This window comes from Neophocaena asiaeorientalis, unplaced genomic scaffold (genome assembly GCF_003031525.2).
Source record: "Neophocaena asiaeorientalis asiaeorientalis breed wild unplaced genomic scaffold, Neophocaena_asiaeorientalis_V1.1 scaffold134, whole genome shotgun sequence".
NCBI lineage: Eukaryota > Metazoa > Chordata > Mammalia > Artiodactyla > Phocoenidae > Neophocaena > Neophocaena asiaeorientalis.
The window spans coordinates 4,142,425-4,160,505 of NW_020185339.1; the positions used below are offsets into that span (position 1 = coordinate 4,142,425).

The following is an 18,081-nucleotide window of genomic DNA, read 5'->3' on the forward strand; positions in this document are numbered from 1 at the left end:
CACATACATTACTAGGGAAGAGAATGCTAGGTTGAAAAAGGACCTTACGGACCATTAAAATGACTGTGGATTTTATTCTTTATGATTTGAGAGATTCAGTGAATTTGTAATGAACAAATCCTTCTCCATCTGAAGAGATTACTGCAGGGTTTTAGGAAAAGGGCCAAAAAAAAAATCACTGTTTTCAGAGTCAATTTATGTTGCTTCCTACTCTAAATTTAGCAGAATACCCAATTTCCATAATATTGTATTCAAATTTCTGCTACAACTATACAAAGCAGAGTAAGTTCCACCTGAGTTATTCGATCTCACGTCCTATACTCTTTTCAGTACAGCACCCTCTAGTCAGGCTTCCATCTCAGCCTTGACCCCTTATTACATTCCTTTGTACTACTATGTGTTTTCCCTTGCTGTGTCTTGGAATTTCTATTTACTCCCCTCTATCTATCTCACCATTTTCATGAATAGCGATAGGGCCACAGAGTGGCTTACCGTAAGTGCTTTAGCATACCCATAATCTTCAGGTCTACCTAACCTCCGCCATCTAAGATTGCTCAAATAAAAAGAAGAATGTTCTTTGATATGTACAACTGACATTTTCTCATAGCATATTGAGGAACAACAAAAAGAATATGTAGTAAACTTAGCTATTTTATTGATCTATACCAGGTAAATCTAAGTAAACATTAGTATACCTGACTATGAAATTCAAGTTGCAAAACCATATCATCATCTTCTAATTAGGTTACTGAGTCTAAACTTCTATAAAGCAATTCCAAAGCTATCAATAAGCAACATCCAGTTGCTATTCCACTTCTTCAATACGGCCTTCCATAAAAGGTATTTCTCCTGAATTCCTATTTGATTCAATCTTCAATCCACACAACTGACATATTTATGTAGGTTTGTGTTTAATTGCTTTATATTTATTAGATATGTCTTTACAATAATGGTGGAGTTATTTGGACCTGCAGAGCCGAGATCACCAATGCCATCTGGGATTCAAACTTGAGTCTTGAACCCCAAACACAAAGCCTGGACTCAGTAAGCATTACATGAGTATATGCTGGTCAAATGTCCACCATACCACAAGTATAAAGGATACTTTTCACCTGATGTTCACTCTAAAGGAAAGTATTATATTTAATAATTAAGTCTGTATGAAATATATTTTGTAAAGCATTTGAACTTCAATTAAAGTAGCAATGCTAATAGCTATTTCTCTCTGATCCATGACAGGCAACTATAATGGCTTTTGTGCTTTCTACAATTACTGACTGGTAAGTAGAATGTGTCAATTCACTTGCTTAAGAACAAACAGGACCACACAATTTTCCTGCATGTTTGACTTCTCATCTCGATTGAGGAGAGCAATGTCACTGGGATGCAGACAAAGGAAAAAGTAAACTTCTTTTGAATTAGCACATTAATTTGCAACCTTGAGAAAACTTTTACCATCCACATCCACTCTATTAAATGGTACTTAAGAATGGTCTGAATTCTCATAAATGGTATATCTTATTTTTTTTAAAAAGCTGGTAAATGGAAGTTAGATTTTGTCCTAATCACAGTTCGCCCAGTAATCTCTACACTGCTCACAGAGGCCCACAAAATAGGGCTCCAAATAAAGTACATAACAAATACATTTCTTAAATAATTCTTAGGGGAACGGCGGTCATGGCTTTGTAGAAGAGGCCTGAGAGTTTACATATATGCTATTAAACACTACACAGTTATTTGAAAGAACCAAGAGTAGAAGGGGAAAAAAACAGGGATATTAAACACACTCCCATTCGGTGCTGATCCATTAATATATCTGCAAGCTCAGTGGACTTCCAGTGGGTCCATCTAGGTGCCTAATACCTCCTACTGAACAAAAAGCTAATAAAGAAATCACTGCTGAAAAGAACACCCCTAAAAACCACAACTGAGTATTTCACTTTCCCTCAATTAAGTTTTGGGCATCCAAGGGATATAGCTTATTTTCCTCTTTTGATTCTAAATTACTGAACTTGGAAGAGCGTTGAATAAATCCAAACTGTAAAATTATCTTCCAGAAAAAAAGAACAAATTTTCAAGTTCAATATTAAATCACCATATTTACTAAGATTTGAAAATAATATGGAGAAGTGCACGCATTTTGAACTAATTTGAGATTTTAAAAGTTAAGTCCTGTATGCACTTGAACTTGCTATAATATTTCTATTGGTACATATAATATACTTCGACAGAAAATGCTATTAAAATTACTAGGTTTGGGGGCCTTCATCTGTATTTGCCTTATTCTGATGTGTTTGACTGCAACAATGGAACCAGTTCAGACACTGAACACTAATCTCCTCATAAATTCAATCATCTATGATGCATGTTTAACTGTGCCCGATATGACCAAGTTTACACTGAGAAAAACACCCAATAATCCCTGGAAGGAATGTTAAGGTCAGACACTAGGCAGCAAGGGAGTGAGAAGTACAGAGTCAGTGACTCACAGCTGACTCTACACTGTGACTAATCTTAGACCACCATAAATTAGAAGTTTGCAACAGCTATAAAACTGCTTCCATTCTGAGCAATGAATCTCCAGTTCTTACTAATGTCTTACCAACAAACAATTCATGTGAACCCAGATAAAAGCAAATTATTTACCTAGTAAAAACTGTAATCATAAATACAATTACATGCTAGATCTGAAAATTAATTTTAAAGATAAACAAATTATTTAAATATTTTTAAAGCAGCAGTTAATACTCATGTTTCATATGAATGACTCTCCTGAATTGAAAAAACTTACATCTGCCTGGGAGAAAATAGCTATAATTTTGCCTGATGAAAGTGTGGAAATAATACATTGCAGTGGAGTAACACCCTTATGAAAAATTATGAATTTCATGAGAAAACAATTCATTTCTTTCTTTTACAAAAATTTGAGTGCCTAGAATGCCCAAGGCTCTTTGCTATGAACTGTGAGTAAAATAAAGACAAATAAGACATAGCCCCACAAGCAAAGAGTATACAGTGGAATAGAATGGTTCTCAAATTTCAGCACTGTCTCTCACCTCACATACCTTGTTTAAAGGAAGATTTGTGAGTTTTATTTTCCAAACTCTGATTCCACAGGTCTAGAGTAGGGCCTCGGGGATGTACCTTCTGATGCAGGGAGAGTCAGCAGTCCAAACTTTGAGCAACATTTGTCTTCAGTAGTAAGGGAGCACATAATACATGGTACAATATGCCTAATACCTTCCTAATTCATTGGTTTAGAATTCCTTCAGTCTCCATTCATGCAATCTTTTAATCCTGACTTAAAATCTAATTCAAATCCTTAAAGGATTTTTTTTTTTTTTAACAAAGATCTGTCCTTAAGTTCAGGTGGCTCTACATCAAGTGTATATACTTTGATTATGCATCTCTGTTCTACTAATTAAACTTCTGCTTCATTCCTGTGACTGAGCAGTCACCTTGAGTACCAGTGGAATCAATAATAATGAGTCCTCTGCCCTGTTCTCTGAGTTCTGAACCTCTCATTTATCTCAGAATTACTGTCCTGTCTTTCGTTGCCAGTTCTCTAGGACTCAGCTCCCGTCCAATGATCAAGACCATTTCACCTGGTACTAGACCACCCTGATGCAGACCACCTGCCTGCATTTGAACATATTTCCTTCTCTCAGACTCTGTATAGCAATGATCTGCTGCCCACCCACTGAGGAAACACCTGCTACCCCTTTCTGGGCCTCTCTGACACTGTTTGCCTGTCCTCACTGCTACACATCACCTGCCATCAAAATTCCTGGGTAATCTAGTCCAGTAATTCAGAAAATTTACAGAGAATCATCAGAGAGATGCTTAAAACTACAGATTCTTGGGCTTCATCTCTTGAGGCTATGATTCAGCCAAGTCTAGGGTGAAGTCTAGGAATCTGTAGTTTTAATGCTTAGCATGTCATTGAAGACTTAAACACACTCACACACATACACACACACACTTAAGCTGGGCTTTTAAGAACTAATACAATTTTGTGTGACGTAGAAAGGGAGTAGGACAATCTGATGGCGAAAAGTATTGAGCAAGTTTAAAGAAGAGAATCTAATCAATTATTAGCCCATAGCAGGTGCTTAATAAATGTCTTTTGAAATGAATACATGAAATCTAACGTGCTGAATAAATAAAGTTTGGCTACAGGTATCAGTTATATGAAGAGATGCAGTGGAGGAATAAAAGAATGAAAAGCTAAACAGAAGTCAAATCTAACTGGTGATGAATTCTGGGCTATATTTTGTACACGACGAGAATAGGTAAAACATTTGGAGTATTCTGGGCCATCTCTTATACATAGTACCTTTCATTATCACCTCTATGCTTCAGATACTTAAATCTCCATGTCTACTTCTTACCCCTCAGGTAATAAAATTCAACAGCCAACACATAAATGCTCTAAATTGTATGTTAGGGCCAATTCAATCAAAATAAGTGGGTGGAAAGATGGTACTGACAGGCAGGCTGAATGAGTATGGGTGATAAGGCCCCTTTGGGTATTACTACAGGAAGCAACAAGTCTGATATAAAATGAGGGCAGTCAAGTTGAAGAAGGGGCAAATTGCAGAGCCATGGCAGAGACTGAATTGATAAGCTCTGATTATATGTAGGAGAGATGGGAGGAAAAATCACATAAGAATATGAGGCTTGATCCCCAACTGATTATAAAGAACAGGTACAGAAAAGTGAGGAAGAGAAGGAGAATTCATGTTACATAAATTCCATTTTGAATATGTTTAGGGTTGATATACCAACCAGGTCCTCAGCTGAAACTTTCTAACAATTTGTGTGGCTGTTGGTGTGTGTTTGTGTGTGTGTGTGTGTGTGTGTGTGTGTGTGTGTGCAAGAGACAGAGACAGAAGATAAAATGCAAGAGAAAGTAGATTAAATTGATGGAGTTATGTTCTAGAGGAAACACGAGTTTGAAACAAAAATGAGCAGTTAGATTCCTGAAAAGAGGAAGGCAATGAAGTTCCCAAGATATACCTTGAGAGCATAAATAGAGATACCAGTAAATTTTGAAGGAAGGCAAATCAATTCTCTTTGATGCTATTAGTAAAATGAATAATAACATCAAAGATGGATGATAGTGGGGGTAGACCATGTTCAGAGGAAGAGTAGAATTTTCCTATGGAAAATTGATTAAGTGTAAACAGGGATGTAGAGTAGATTGTGGAGCAATTGGGAGAGTTAAAGAATAGGTGAACAAGATAGAACCATTTACATTTTCTCCAGCACTATTCATCAGCCAGCATCTAGTGAAAACAAACAGTGGGGTCCTTTCAGAGCTGGGAATCTCCTGGAAGATGAGTTACAGTGACTCGCCTTGCGATGTAAGGAGCAAGAGATAGTTGTTGTTGCAACGCGTCCATTCCAGATGAGTAGGTAAGACACTAAAGTTTCAAGAAATGTTGCCTTGAAAGGATGAGAAGAAAAAGATACTGAAATCAGAGAAGGTACACCATGTCTTGAAGTTCTGTGGTTTATAGCCTCAAAGATAGAAAAGTAGAGTAAAACTGGGTGATGCTGATTTCAAAAGGAGGAAAGGGTTAAAAGATATTTCAAAGATAAGGATCCAGAGGTGCCAGAGGTAAACAATTATGTCAATACCTACAGTCCCCAGTAGGGAGGACCTCCAGGGAAGTGGTGTTATTGGGAAGGAGTCAGGTTTTCATTTATATGAAGAGGTACAATATTAGAGAAGGTAGAAGATGAAAGAGATTATGACTTAGGGTGGATCACTGTTAGAGAGAGTAAGAGTTTTCCTCTTTAAAGACTAGAGCTTAGTGACCTAGATATTTTTATTCCAATAATACAAAAGATGAAGGCTGGTATAAAGAGAAGGAAGTAGATGAAACCGAGTCTGACACTGCAACTTTGGAATTCAGGGAAGCATCAAGAATGCCATAAATCAATTTAAAAAAAGATATATATATATGTGTGTGTGTGTGTGTGTGTATATGTTACATATTCATTCCCTATTTTAAATTACAATAAAACATAGTTCAGTAAGTTTGGTGTTTGTATAATAAGAAATAGATACTTGTAAAAACACAATGAAGCAGATTTTCTCTTTTTTCCTCCTTTCAGCCTCCCATTGCTATGGAGGTGGTTCAATGGACCACACAGCTGGCCCTCAGGTAACATGTGGGATGAAAAAGTATGTGTTATATTTTTTAATATTTCTTTTAAAGTTTTAGACAAATGTGCTATAAAGATTACAAAGGTTATTGACAAACGTAGGACACAGTCCAGGAACAGTTTTGTGTTTCAGGTTAGTTCTTTCAGGTAAATTACATGCTTCAGATCAGTTACCTGTTTCACATTTGTTACCTGTTTCGGGTAGCGTGCTGATGTTGCATGCACTTTCATCACCTTCACCAGCTGAGGTTGAAGCTCTTATTTTAAAGACATACGAGGTATTGGCGAGAAGTTTCATGAAAGTATACATGTGATCTTGGGGAGAGATTTTTGTAGCATTCCTTTCAACTGTTATCATATAATGTGTAATTATTCCATTTGCCTTTTTGGGTGGATCCCACTTCACTAAAGCTGACTGCCAGCTAGTTGCCATACACTGTATGTTCTGTACAACATCTGGAACTTAAGAGATAAGCAAATGCCCAAAGTTAAAATTTATACACATGTAGTAGAGAAATGATTTCATTATGCAATTGCTAGAAAAAGTCATGTTTAGGAGTAGAGACAGAATAAAAATTTAACGTATCAACCTTTCAATGTGCGCTCAAAAAATTCTTAACGTGGGCTGAATCAGATGGCAGTTGGCCCATTTTCTATGTTATCATATTTATCCTTACAATACTGAATCCATCACTGAATATTCTCCTAGGCCCAAGCAGCAATCACATCCTCAAATCCTCAGTTACAACTATGTAGCCAGCCTCAAGCTCAGGCAGTGGTTGAAGCCCGCCCTCTTTACCTCTTAATGGGAAGGAGCAGTCTTAGCCATACTTTATGATGGAACTTTTTAATGCAAAACGTAGATGTAGGTGCCTCACTGAAATGGGTACTTCTCAGGGAAATGTCTGATTATATAATGTCCCCTAATGTAAGCATAGCTCTTTTTGTCACACTAAAAAGAGGAAGCTATAAAGAAAATTTGCATAGAGTCAATTTGTGGATTACAAACAGCAAGCGGTGAAAAGAAACAACTTGTCGTTGTGCAAAACATAGTTATTTAAAGAATATCCAAGTAATCTTTGACTTGCCTACAGTTCTCTCCTGTGGTGTAAATTTCTATCTTTACAAACGCTTCTTCCTCTGTAAGATAAAGGCATCAAAACTAAAAGAGAATAACTTGGGCGGGGGTGGCATTTAAAATGAAAGAAAAGCCAATTCCTAGGCTGATCCAGGGCTCTGGCAGTTAAATATGGTTAATTATTTGCTTTCTTATTTTCAAAAACATATACTAATACCAATAAGTGAAAAAGAGACAGTTGCTAATTTACTTAAGTTTAGATTATAAACCTGGATTTTGTGAACAACTATTTCACTGACTCTCCAAACTTAAAAACAATTAATTAGCCAGCTGATAACACTTCAAGTTGAGAATTTTATTTAACCAATCAGGGCACAGGACTTTGTGGAATTATTTTATTTTGCTGGTAAAAAAAATTTTTATTGGTTTACATAATACTGTCTACAAGATTAGCCTTGATTTTTATCTATCTGTGTGTAAATAGTTAAAATGTTTTTTTCTTTACGGGTTTAGCCTTTTTCTATAGTATCACTCAGTTATGATATGCATTTCCTACAGTCACGTCCAGTTTGCACTAGAGGTCAGACACGGATGTTCTAGTTCAGTTTCTTCACTAATTTTCTCAGCCCTTTTCATCTAATCTGCCTGAATCATGGCTTCTTCATCTGAAGTATGGGCACAGGGGCAACCGTAATGTTTTTTTTAGTATCTGTGTGTCCAACACTCTAATAAGTGCTTCATATGGGTCTTTTCAAATATTTTTCCCAACAACCTTCTGGGTGGCTACTGCTAATGTGTGTTTCTTTTCAGTTAAAGATACAGAGGCTCAGAGGAGGCACGTGCCTTTGCCAGGGTTATACAACTAGCAAGTCACAGAGCTTGGATTCCAATCCAGGCACTGACTGCAGAGCATGAACTCTTATCCACTATAAATACTACTTACTTAGCCTGTCTTATAGGCATGCCATGAAAATAGTATCAGGTATTCATAAATTAATGTAAAATGGTTAATTTATCAGTGAGTGGTCTCCAATTTCAATTTAGAGATTCACTAAAACAAAAAGAAATGCACCCAGAGGTATAGGGAAGAAATGACTAGAGCAGGATCTTGAGCTTATTCAATAATCATTGACCAAAAAAAAAAAAAAAAGAGCGAGGAAGAGTTGCCTTTAAAAATATGGTCCAGGGCTCCCCTGGTGGCGCAGTGGTTGAGAGTCCGCCTGCCGATGCAGGGGACAATAGTTCGTGCCCCGGTCCGGGAAGATCCCACAATGCCGCAGAGCGGCTGGGCCCGTGAGCCATGGCCACTGAGCCTGCGCGTTCGGAGCCTGTGCTCCGCAATGGGAGAAGCCACAGCCGTGAGAGGTCCGCGTACCGCAAAAAAAAAAAAAAAATACGGTCCAGTTGAGAGAAGGAAAAGTATTAAATCATTAAATCAGTTATAAATTAAAACTATTCAGTACACAGTTGAGTTATGACATGTAGGTGATGGACAGGTAAGTTGTTTAATTAGAGCGATGGTATTTCAGTCTTCACAGTCCCCTCCACATGTCACAAATGGACTACGGGAAAGTAAAAGCTTACATACTGACTAGTGCTCTTCAAATGTCACAACACATCTTCTTTAAAAAATTACAGATTTTTTTTCATGAAAATATAAATCAACCTGTTAAAAGTGATTAATGGTTCATTTCTTTTTTTTCCCAGCTGTCTCAGATGGTACTAAGAAGTAGGTAATTTTTACATATATCTAGAAGCCTACTTTGTTCCTAAAGTAGTCTTTTATTTCAGCTTCCTCAGTTCAAAGTGAAAAACCACGTGTAAATATGTATCTATTTGATTGCAAACAAGACAACCCAGCCTATCCTTAAAGCACTGAAATTCAACTTCCCTTTGAATGAACAATTAAATATTGATAGTCAAATAAACTGAGAAAGGAAAGGGAAAAGTGTTAAAATACAAAATCAAACATTTTAGGATCCAAAATCCATATCTAACCTGATTCTTGGGTTGTGAATTTTACTACGTTACTAAATTGATTGCCATTTCCAACTTTAGTAAAGGCAGATATGCTGATAGAATAGGTGCTGATGGGTTCCAGTCCAACAAGTTTGGCTTCAGTTTGCAAACCTGAAATATTCTGAAAAGCAGAAATAAAATTCTTTGTCACAATGCATCATCAAAAAACTTATTTATAACTGGAAGAAATATTTAATACATCAAAATTATGTCTTCTGTGTTTAGCCTATGATTTAGTAAGCACAGGTATTTTTTATTAAAAATTTAAAAATTAAACATTTTGTGTGTGTGCCCCAGGGTGTGCTCAGCTGATAAAGCAAGGATGAACTGGATACCCTCTCAGCACTGAAGAATCTCATAACTGCCATTTGTTTTTAAAGCTGAAGTGTTTTGTTTTCATTTTGTCTCCCTGATTTTTACTTGGAATTACATACTGATTACTTCCTTAAAATTGGCTAAAATTGAAGTCCTCAATTGAAATCCAACTTAAGAGCAGTCAGTGGTACTTGATTTTTCTTGAATTCATCTAAATTCATTTTTTAATTCTCAGTAGCATTTTGTGTAAATTATTCATCAGCTATTGTATGGTAGGCACTGGAAATACAGCAGTGAATGAAACAGAACCTCTGCTCCTATGAAGCTTAAACTATGAGTTTTCCCAGACAACTCCTAAATTTCTAATTTTATGCAATCTCTTAGGAAAATGAAAAAAAAGAACAGTTATCACAGTTGTTCAAAAGAGGATATTATTTCTCATAGAAAATTTTACCATCAAATATAAAGCCTTCATTCAAAGAGAATTGTCCTAATAGAAAGAGCACTTAAGATTGATAGTTACCCTATGGAAAAAGAAGACAATCTCCTATGTGGTAGCATTTTAAGAATACTGCATTGTATCTAATCCGAAATATAAACTACTTTCACTTATATATTAAACATTTCAGTGGCAGAAATTTAGCAAGACTACTAATGCTCAGGGCACTCACAGTTAGAATCATATTTTAAATTAATCTCTTGCAAGTCACTGACATACTTTATGAACTCACTGTATTACGCTGTTTTCTTTCATTCTTCCACAATTACTATATAGATAGTAAAAGATATATAGGACATGGTCCCTGTCATCAAGGAATTGTTATATTAATTAGAGAACTCTACCAACAACTGCATTCTAAGAAGAAATTAAACACAAGCAGGTAAATTTTGACTTGGGTTAGGAAGGGTGAGTAACTACCCAGAGAAATGACTGAACTCAGGAGATTATAATAAAAAGTGTGAGTAGCTTATTGGATAGTGGACAGACTGACAAAGTTAGTTGTAAGATGGAGACATGAGTAAGGAATATTGCCAAACATAACAGAAATTTTTTACTGAATAAAAAATTTTTTTCGGTATGTGTGAGTGACCCGAGTTACCAGCAGACCTGGGTCTTATTTATCTCCAAATGGATTAAACTGGATTGACTGAGATGGCAGGAACATTTGAAGTGGTTCTGGAATTATTATGCCTCCAGGAACTCACATACAATCTGAAAGAATAGAAAAGAAAAGAAAAGAAACTAACAGTTGGGACATAGAGGTAGCTGAAAACATAGAAAGGAAAACAGGACGACACACTCAAAGAGAAAGCCACACAGAGGGAGGAAAGCAGATAAAGAAAACTAGATGTTGAGAAAGGAAAAAAGATGGCACGAGGATACATTTAAAGGAATTTGAAAGAAAATAAGGCTATGAAAATTCAGGGAAGACACAATAGATGTAAAAAGGAATAACTAAAAGTAGTAGATTTTAAAAGAAAGCTACTCCTTCCACCCCAAAAAAGATATATTTAATACTTTATGGTATAAAGATTATATCTTCGCTACTAGTGAAATTTCAATGGTAGCATTTCTATTGAGAAAACAGATGTCTAAAACTCTTAGAATATAACCTACCCTCATATTCAGGTAGAGGAGTACTGTCATTTCAGGCTTAGTGCTATTACAATGCTGAATGGAATTTGTTCTTTTTTTTTAAACCATATACAAAAACAATAGCTACCACGTTTATCATATGCTGAGGATTGTTCTAAATGCTTTACATAGATTTTCCCTTACAATCTTCACTTTTTAGTGGATGTATCTTTACAGCTCCCATTTTGCACTTGAGGAAACTGAGTCATAAGAATTTAAGCAACTGCCCTAAAGCAGAACAATAAGTCTCAAAGTCAGGCTTCTAACCAGAAAATTTGATGCCAGAGTCCTTAATTCATGACTGTGCTAACGGTGTTGATGGTAGAGATCTCTGTTCTGAGGAAAAGATCACACATACACATCCACACTTCAATATACATACATGTTCATCCTAGGAATGATCACATTCCTGGGATAATAAAGATTATTATCTTTAAAATATAGAAATATAGAAAATGATTCCTTCCTCCCCATTTGATACCTATTTACCAGTGATCCATACAGACAAAGCACGTTAAAAAAAAATGGAAAATGTTAAGATTAGACTAGAAATAGATACTAGAGGGCTAGAGACTTAGCACCATTAATGAAATTTCACACTGCTGGGAAACAGATTCCACATTTATGAAGAAATACAATTTGAATTCTACTCAGCCTATCAGATTTTAGAGTAGTATCTTGACTTCCAAAAAGAAAAGCATTATTCCTTATGACATAAACTTACACACTGCTTCTGATTTTTACTATTCACTTTTTAAGCTACACATGCTATAAAAATGATTTACCATCAGTAATAAATTATAATGCATATAATATTGGGGACAATGTTTATGCAAAGTTTTTGCACTCTCCTTGCTGCAACTAAAGAGCATTCCAGTACTTCATTTGCCTTTGGAAAAAAAATAAGAACACTTTCGCAAATAAATGCTAGTTAATTACAACATATTTTGGCAATTAAATGCTAGAAATCATATAGCTATATTTGAGACCCTTTGTTACATCAGTTCTTTGGGTATTTTTCATTGATTCTGAAACCTACAAATGGAGGAGTGAAAGGGCATTTAGCATTGAAACTAATTAGCATTGAAAGAAAAAGAATAATGATATATTTTAAAAGACCGATTAGTGTGGGATTACATGCTATCTGGAAAGCTTAACAGAAGTCCAGTATAAACACTTTTCTGAACAGGTTAAAAACATTCATTTGGTACTTCTTTTAACAACAAATACAATAGTCCCCCCTTATTCACAGTTTCATTTTCCACGGTTTCAGTTACCCACAGTCAACCATGGTCCCAAGATATTAGATGGAAAATTCCAGAAATAAACAATTCATAAGTTTCAAATTGTGAGCTGGTCTGAGCTGCATGATGAAATCTCGAGTTGTCCTGCTCCATCTTGCCCAGGGTATCAATCAACCCTTTGTCCAGCATTTCCCACCCATTAGTCAGTAGCCTTTTTGGTTATCAGATCAACTGTCAGATAGCGCAGTGCTTTTGTTCAAGTCACCCTTATTTTACTTAGTAATGGCCCCAAAGTACAAGAGTAGTGATGCTGGCAATTCAGAGATGCCAAAGAGAAGCCATAAAGTGTTTCTTTTAAGTGAAAAGATGAAAAATGTTCTCAATAAGGAAAGAAAAAGTAATCATATGCTGAGGCCGCTAAGATCTTCGGTGAAAATGAAGCTTCTGTGACATTCTATGAAATTGGGAAGAAGGGGGAAAAATGTACAAGTTTTGCTGTTGTACCTCAAACTGTAAAAGTTATTGCCATAGTATGTGATAAGTGCTTAGTTAAGATAGAAAAGGCATTAAATTTGTACAAGAAGATGTTTTGAGAGAGAGAGGGACCACATTCACGTAACTCTTATTACTGTTTGTTATAATTTTTCTATTTTGTTATTAGTTACGGTTGTTAATCTCTTACTGTGCCTTATTTATAAATTAAACTTTAGAAATTAAACTTGATGTATAAGAAAAAACACAGTACATATCGGTTCAGTACTATTCATGGTTTCAGGCATCCACTGGGGGTCTTGGAATGTATCCCCTGTGGGTAAGGGGGATGAATGTAGAAATATATTACCCTTAAGACAATAACAGATTTTAAATAGTCTGAAAAAATTTACTGTATACTTTCCAGCATTAACAAAATGGCGCAATTACTTCCTAACTTATAGCTATCTAGAAGTTATAAATTCTAAATAAAACGCTATATGAAGTACTTCACTTCCATATTTGACAAACGTTTGCTGTGTTTTCTGCAAGCATCCTTAAGTTGTAGGAAACCAAAAAGATTTTTTTAAAAGATGGTCCTTGTGTTAATTAAAGCAGTCCATTTTCCCCCTGCATGTCAATACTTTAATTGACTTTCTAAATTTTTGAAATAAATATATAGTGTTATCATCAACCTACCTTATAAAATATAGTATCAGTTTCATGCTCATGAATTTTTAAACTATATACTTTAACAATACCGCCTGGAACAGGACTCGGGCTCCATTTCAGCCATACAAGGTCTGAAGTGTAGTTGACTAAAGTCAAATTTTGAGGAGGTGCTAAAGGCACTGCAGGAAAACACATTATAAAACTTATATTCATAACATTTTTTAGCAGAAAAATATCATCGTGACTCTAGCTTCTTGAAGACACTAGTTAAGAAAGATTTATAAACTGATCATTTTAATTTCAGAAATAAAGAGCAGAAGTAATCATGCTTTTGTACTTGGAACTCAGTAGTTCCAAAGTAGCTTTAAACAGAACACCCTGTTCTGAAGATCACATTAAAAAAAAAAATGTTCAGCAAAGCAGATGAATAGTTGTCAGGCTGTTACAAATAGACAATCAAATATCCTTTCATTTTCCATGCTGTTCCTTAAAAAGAGAGAGCAAGTGCTGCAACAGTGAAATCATTGGAAGAAATATGGATTCTGGCTTACCTGACTCATCTGTGTAAAAGAAAAGAACACTGGAAGGACCCAGTCCTTTTATAGTTCTTGCAGCAGCAAAAAAACTATATAATGTAAATGGTGAAAGCTCGTCCAGTATTACATAGTTATCAGAAGTAACAAAAGAATAATTCTCACTTGGTCCTTGTAAAATTAAATCATAACTTATTATTGCACCATTTGGTTTTACTGGGGGATCCCATGATAAGAGAACTGAGGTAGAGGAAAGGTTTTTAAAAGTGTTGATTATTGGTGAAGTTTCTGGGACTATAAAAGAAAAAAAGAATATTAAGTGAAACAAAAGTGAGTTAGCATCAAGAAGAAGAGGCTTTAATAATAATGGGACTTAATTTTTATCAACAGGTAATTATTTTAATTTTAAGAAACTTAGAGCTTACTGTGTTTATTGAAAGGCTAATTACTTAAGAACAAACAGAATCTATGTAGTGACAAGAATAATGTTTTCTATCAGAAAGCAATATAAATAAGAAAACATCAACAATCTGCTTAATAGGCAATAAAAGGGTCCAGCCTACCATCTTCTTCAGTTTTGATGTGTAGTTGGGCAGTATAGGTATCAGAGAATCCCTTTTCTGTTGATGGAGTGATTTTTAATATATAATCAGTATATTTTTCCAGATTATCAAAATACATGCTTCTCTCATATGTAACTAGAGGTGGTCTCACGTGGCGAGGAGTTTGCTGTGAGCTCAGAGAAACATAGTAGAAGACTAGACCGTTTGGTTGAGACGGAGGGCCCCAGCTTACATTTATTGCAGTTGACGAAATGGACTTGTAAGTCAGGTTTCCAACAACTCCTTCAGGTACTATGACAGGTAATGTGCAAAATATAAAAATCATCAGTCACCCTAAATAAAATATAAGTAAATTCACAAACCGGAGGATAACTGTTGAAGTGGCAACTACTACATCACCTGCTCTTACATTATTTAAATCCACATGTGGTAACATCATCTACTACAAAATATCTTCTAAATAATTATATTAAAATCATTCAAAATAAACCCTGTCACCTTTAATACATGTGAGAACAGTTTTATGCAATATTTTCTTGGCTTTTCCTTCCTACAAGATGGTGATTATGAGTCTGTATATGAGATTATGAGTATGTGATGGAAATTATGTGTATGAGATTAGGAGTACGCACACATGTATGTGTGCATGTATACTCAGATATTTAAATATTTTGATAATGTATATTATCTAAACAATATTTTTAGTTTCTTTCTTCTAAAGATTATCCTTATTGTACATATGAAGTCATCCAGGGCCTCTCACTGGGAACAGCGCACAGTAAGTGTTTATTATTCATGGTGCTATAATAATAACTGATAAAACGTTATAGGTTGGTGAAAATCTTGGGAGAGATCTGCATTTAAAGAATTCCTGAAATGATATTGACCACAAATTGCACTTAACATTTTTGCTAAAGACTCCCCAAACTTGTATTTCCACATATCATATCTACTCTGCTGATCAATGAGTAAACAATTTAAAAGACTGTTCCAACAACAGGGAGAACACTCATTCTTCATACTTAAAGTATCTGTCAAATTTATAATCTTCAAATAATACACATAGAATTCTACTCTCAGCAGAAATTTAGGTCAGTATCATTTCTCAGTAAGAGGACTAATCTTTAAAAAATAATGGACCATAGAAACAACCACAAGAAGAAATAGACAATGATCCATGTATCATCGTATTCTTGAGACTGAAACCTAAAAAACAGGAAGAGCTTCAGTCATTATAGTTTTCTGAATATTCAACACAAACAGGATTCTGCAGAAGCCACAAATGAGAAACTTCCAGAGTTAAAAAAAAAGATATTTTGGACATATTAGTCACAAACACAGTAAGAACAAAGATGCTGCATAAAATCCTTTGTGGGTTCAAAGACTGAAAAGGAAACAAGTTGCTAGAGAGAAAAAAATGTCATTTCTAGAGCAAATGGATATTAAGTATTGGAAAATCCATCCACATACGCAACGGTTTTTTCCATGCCCATAACCGATGGCTGTGACATCTTTCGAAGCAATGAAAGTGACAGAATTTTTATAAATGGATGGTAGCAGTTTTCAGGAATAGAAAAGGCTGTTACTATTGTAATAGGTTTATAGCTATATTAAATGCATTTTCAAACTTCTATGACTGGTTAAATGTGCCTAAATAAAACACATATTTTATTACCAATACATACAAATAGAAAAAGATTCTGAAATAAAGTTTTAAATTAATCCTATTAAACATTAATGAATGCTTTTCATTTACATACTGTCTTGATCTGTGTATACTTGAACTATGTCACTGCTTTTATTCCCATTTCCAACTGAAGTACTTGCTGTTACCCAAAATGTATAGTAGCTGAATATTGCCAGTTTATCTATTATTGCAGATACGGTCATATTGTCAAAGTCATTGGTTACTTCATGGAGTGTAAAATTCTGAAAAATAAACATATTGTTTTAATTGTTCAGAGTATATTTTTAGTATACATGAGCATTTCAAAGTAATTATTATTCATGGATTGGTTGCCTCAGTATTTTAATATGTTAATTTTTGAGGAAAATAAACAAAGAACTTTTTTATTGCAATAATTAAACTGGAAATATGTTTGTACTAAAAGAGGAATAGATGGTAGCAGTTTTATTAAATCAACATACAGAGTAGCAGAAACTCCAAGCCTAGCTGCAGTGAGGAAGGTCTAGTGGTGAACTGGAAATGCTACAATGTGCTGACCAGTGTCAGTTTCCCTTATGAAACATTCAAGTATTTTTCAAAACATTGACTATATATTTTTAAACAAGTTTGGGAGTATTATAAAAATTTTAAGTGTTTTCTTCCTGTTAACAGTGTAGGAATTACGAAAGTGTTCACCTCTTTCTATGAACTCAAATGGTTATTATCTTTCATAGACCCTCTTTTTTTCTACAATCATGTAGAGAAATGGGAAGGCAGTTGGATACACTCTCATATGTGCTGAGTAAGAGAAATTTAAAAATTCTCTTGCATGACCCTAGTTATATTTGTCCCAAGGCATTTTTTGATAATTAAGGAATTACAATCATCCCTTCCTTGACCAAATTTTAAACACAAAACACATAGTCAAAATCAATTCTAAAATAAAGGAAAACAGACTTTTAAAAAAGTCACGTAGGTAATTAAATATGAATTAAGTATGAATAATTTTATAATAATGTCTACTTATACTGAGAAATCTGAATCATTCCAATCTGCACAAAGCCCTTAGAATCCAAAGACCTGCATTCAATTCTGGCAACAGCTCTGGATAAATCATCTGATCACAAAGCTTCTCCAACTGTAAAATGGGAATAATCATTTCCACTTCACAGAGGGCTTTTGAGGATTAGATAATATAAAGCATATAAAACAATACCATCTCTGGCACACGATAAAAAACTGATAATTAGTAAAAAGTTCATGAAAATTAGTAACACAGGATAATCAATTTGACTAAAATTTATAGTTATCGTGGTTCTGCAATGTATCAACAGACTAAATTCAGCAAATTTTTGTGGTTCTTTCCCAGTATAGGGAGTGGGGGAGAGTAAGTGTCAGAAAAGATCTATTTTACTTTTGTGGTGACTTATTTAGGAACAGACAAGTTAAAACATATTTAATCTCACACAAAATATGATCTGTGAACTTAATATCTTCCAACACATCTACTTTACACATGGCATAACTGGCTTACATAAATTCTCTCTTAAAATATTAATAGAGCTTTTTGACTTTTCTTTGCTATAAAATTTATTCCGACTACCTATGACCTACCTTGATGACAGTATTAAGTAACAAATTATTTTTAATCACCCAGAAGTTATTCATGCTGAGTGTGAGTAAACATGCACAGACATGTAACAAATTTAG

At 34.8% G+C, this 18,081-nt stretch overlaps 1 protein-coding gene across 6 annotated transcripts in view; it reads right to left on the reverse strand.

Annotated features, from left to right (window-relative positions):
• The window catches only part of PTPRQ (protein tyrosine phosphatase receptor type Q), a 205,234-nt gene that overhangs the window by 114,220 nt on the left and 72,933 nt on the right, over positions 1–18,081 (reverse strand). For 5 of the 6 annotated variants that reach the window (XM_024737185.1, XM_024737184.1, XM_024737187.1 and 2 more), the window contains exons 22-25: positions 16,466–16,634; positions 13,637–13,788; positions 9,251–9,392; positions 6,367–6,636 (exon numbers count right to left, since the gene is read on the reverse strand). In XM_024737185.1, the coding sequence (XP_024592953.1) occupies positions 6,367–6,636; positions 9,251–9,392; positions 13,637–13,788; positions 16,466–16,634 (733 nt within the window). The remainder of the gene's footprint in view (positions 1–6,366; positions 6,637–9,250; positions 9,393–13,636; positions 13,789–16,465; positions 16,635–18,081) is intronic. The other variant, XM_024737186.1, reaches the window with a different exon arrangement.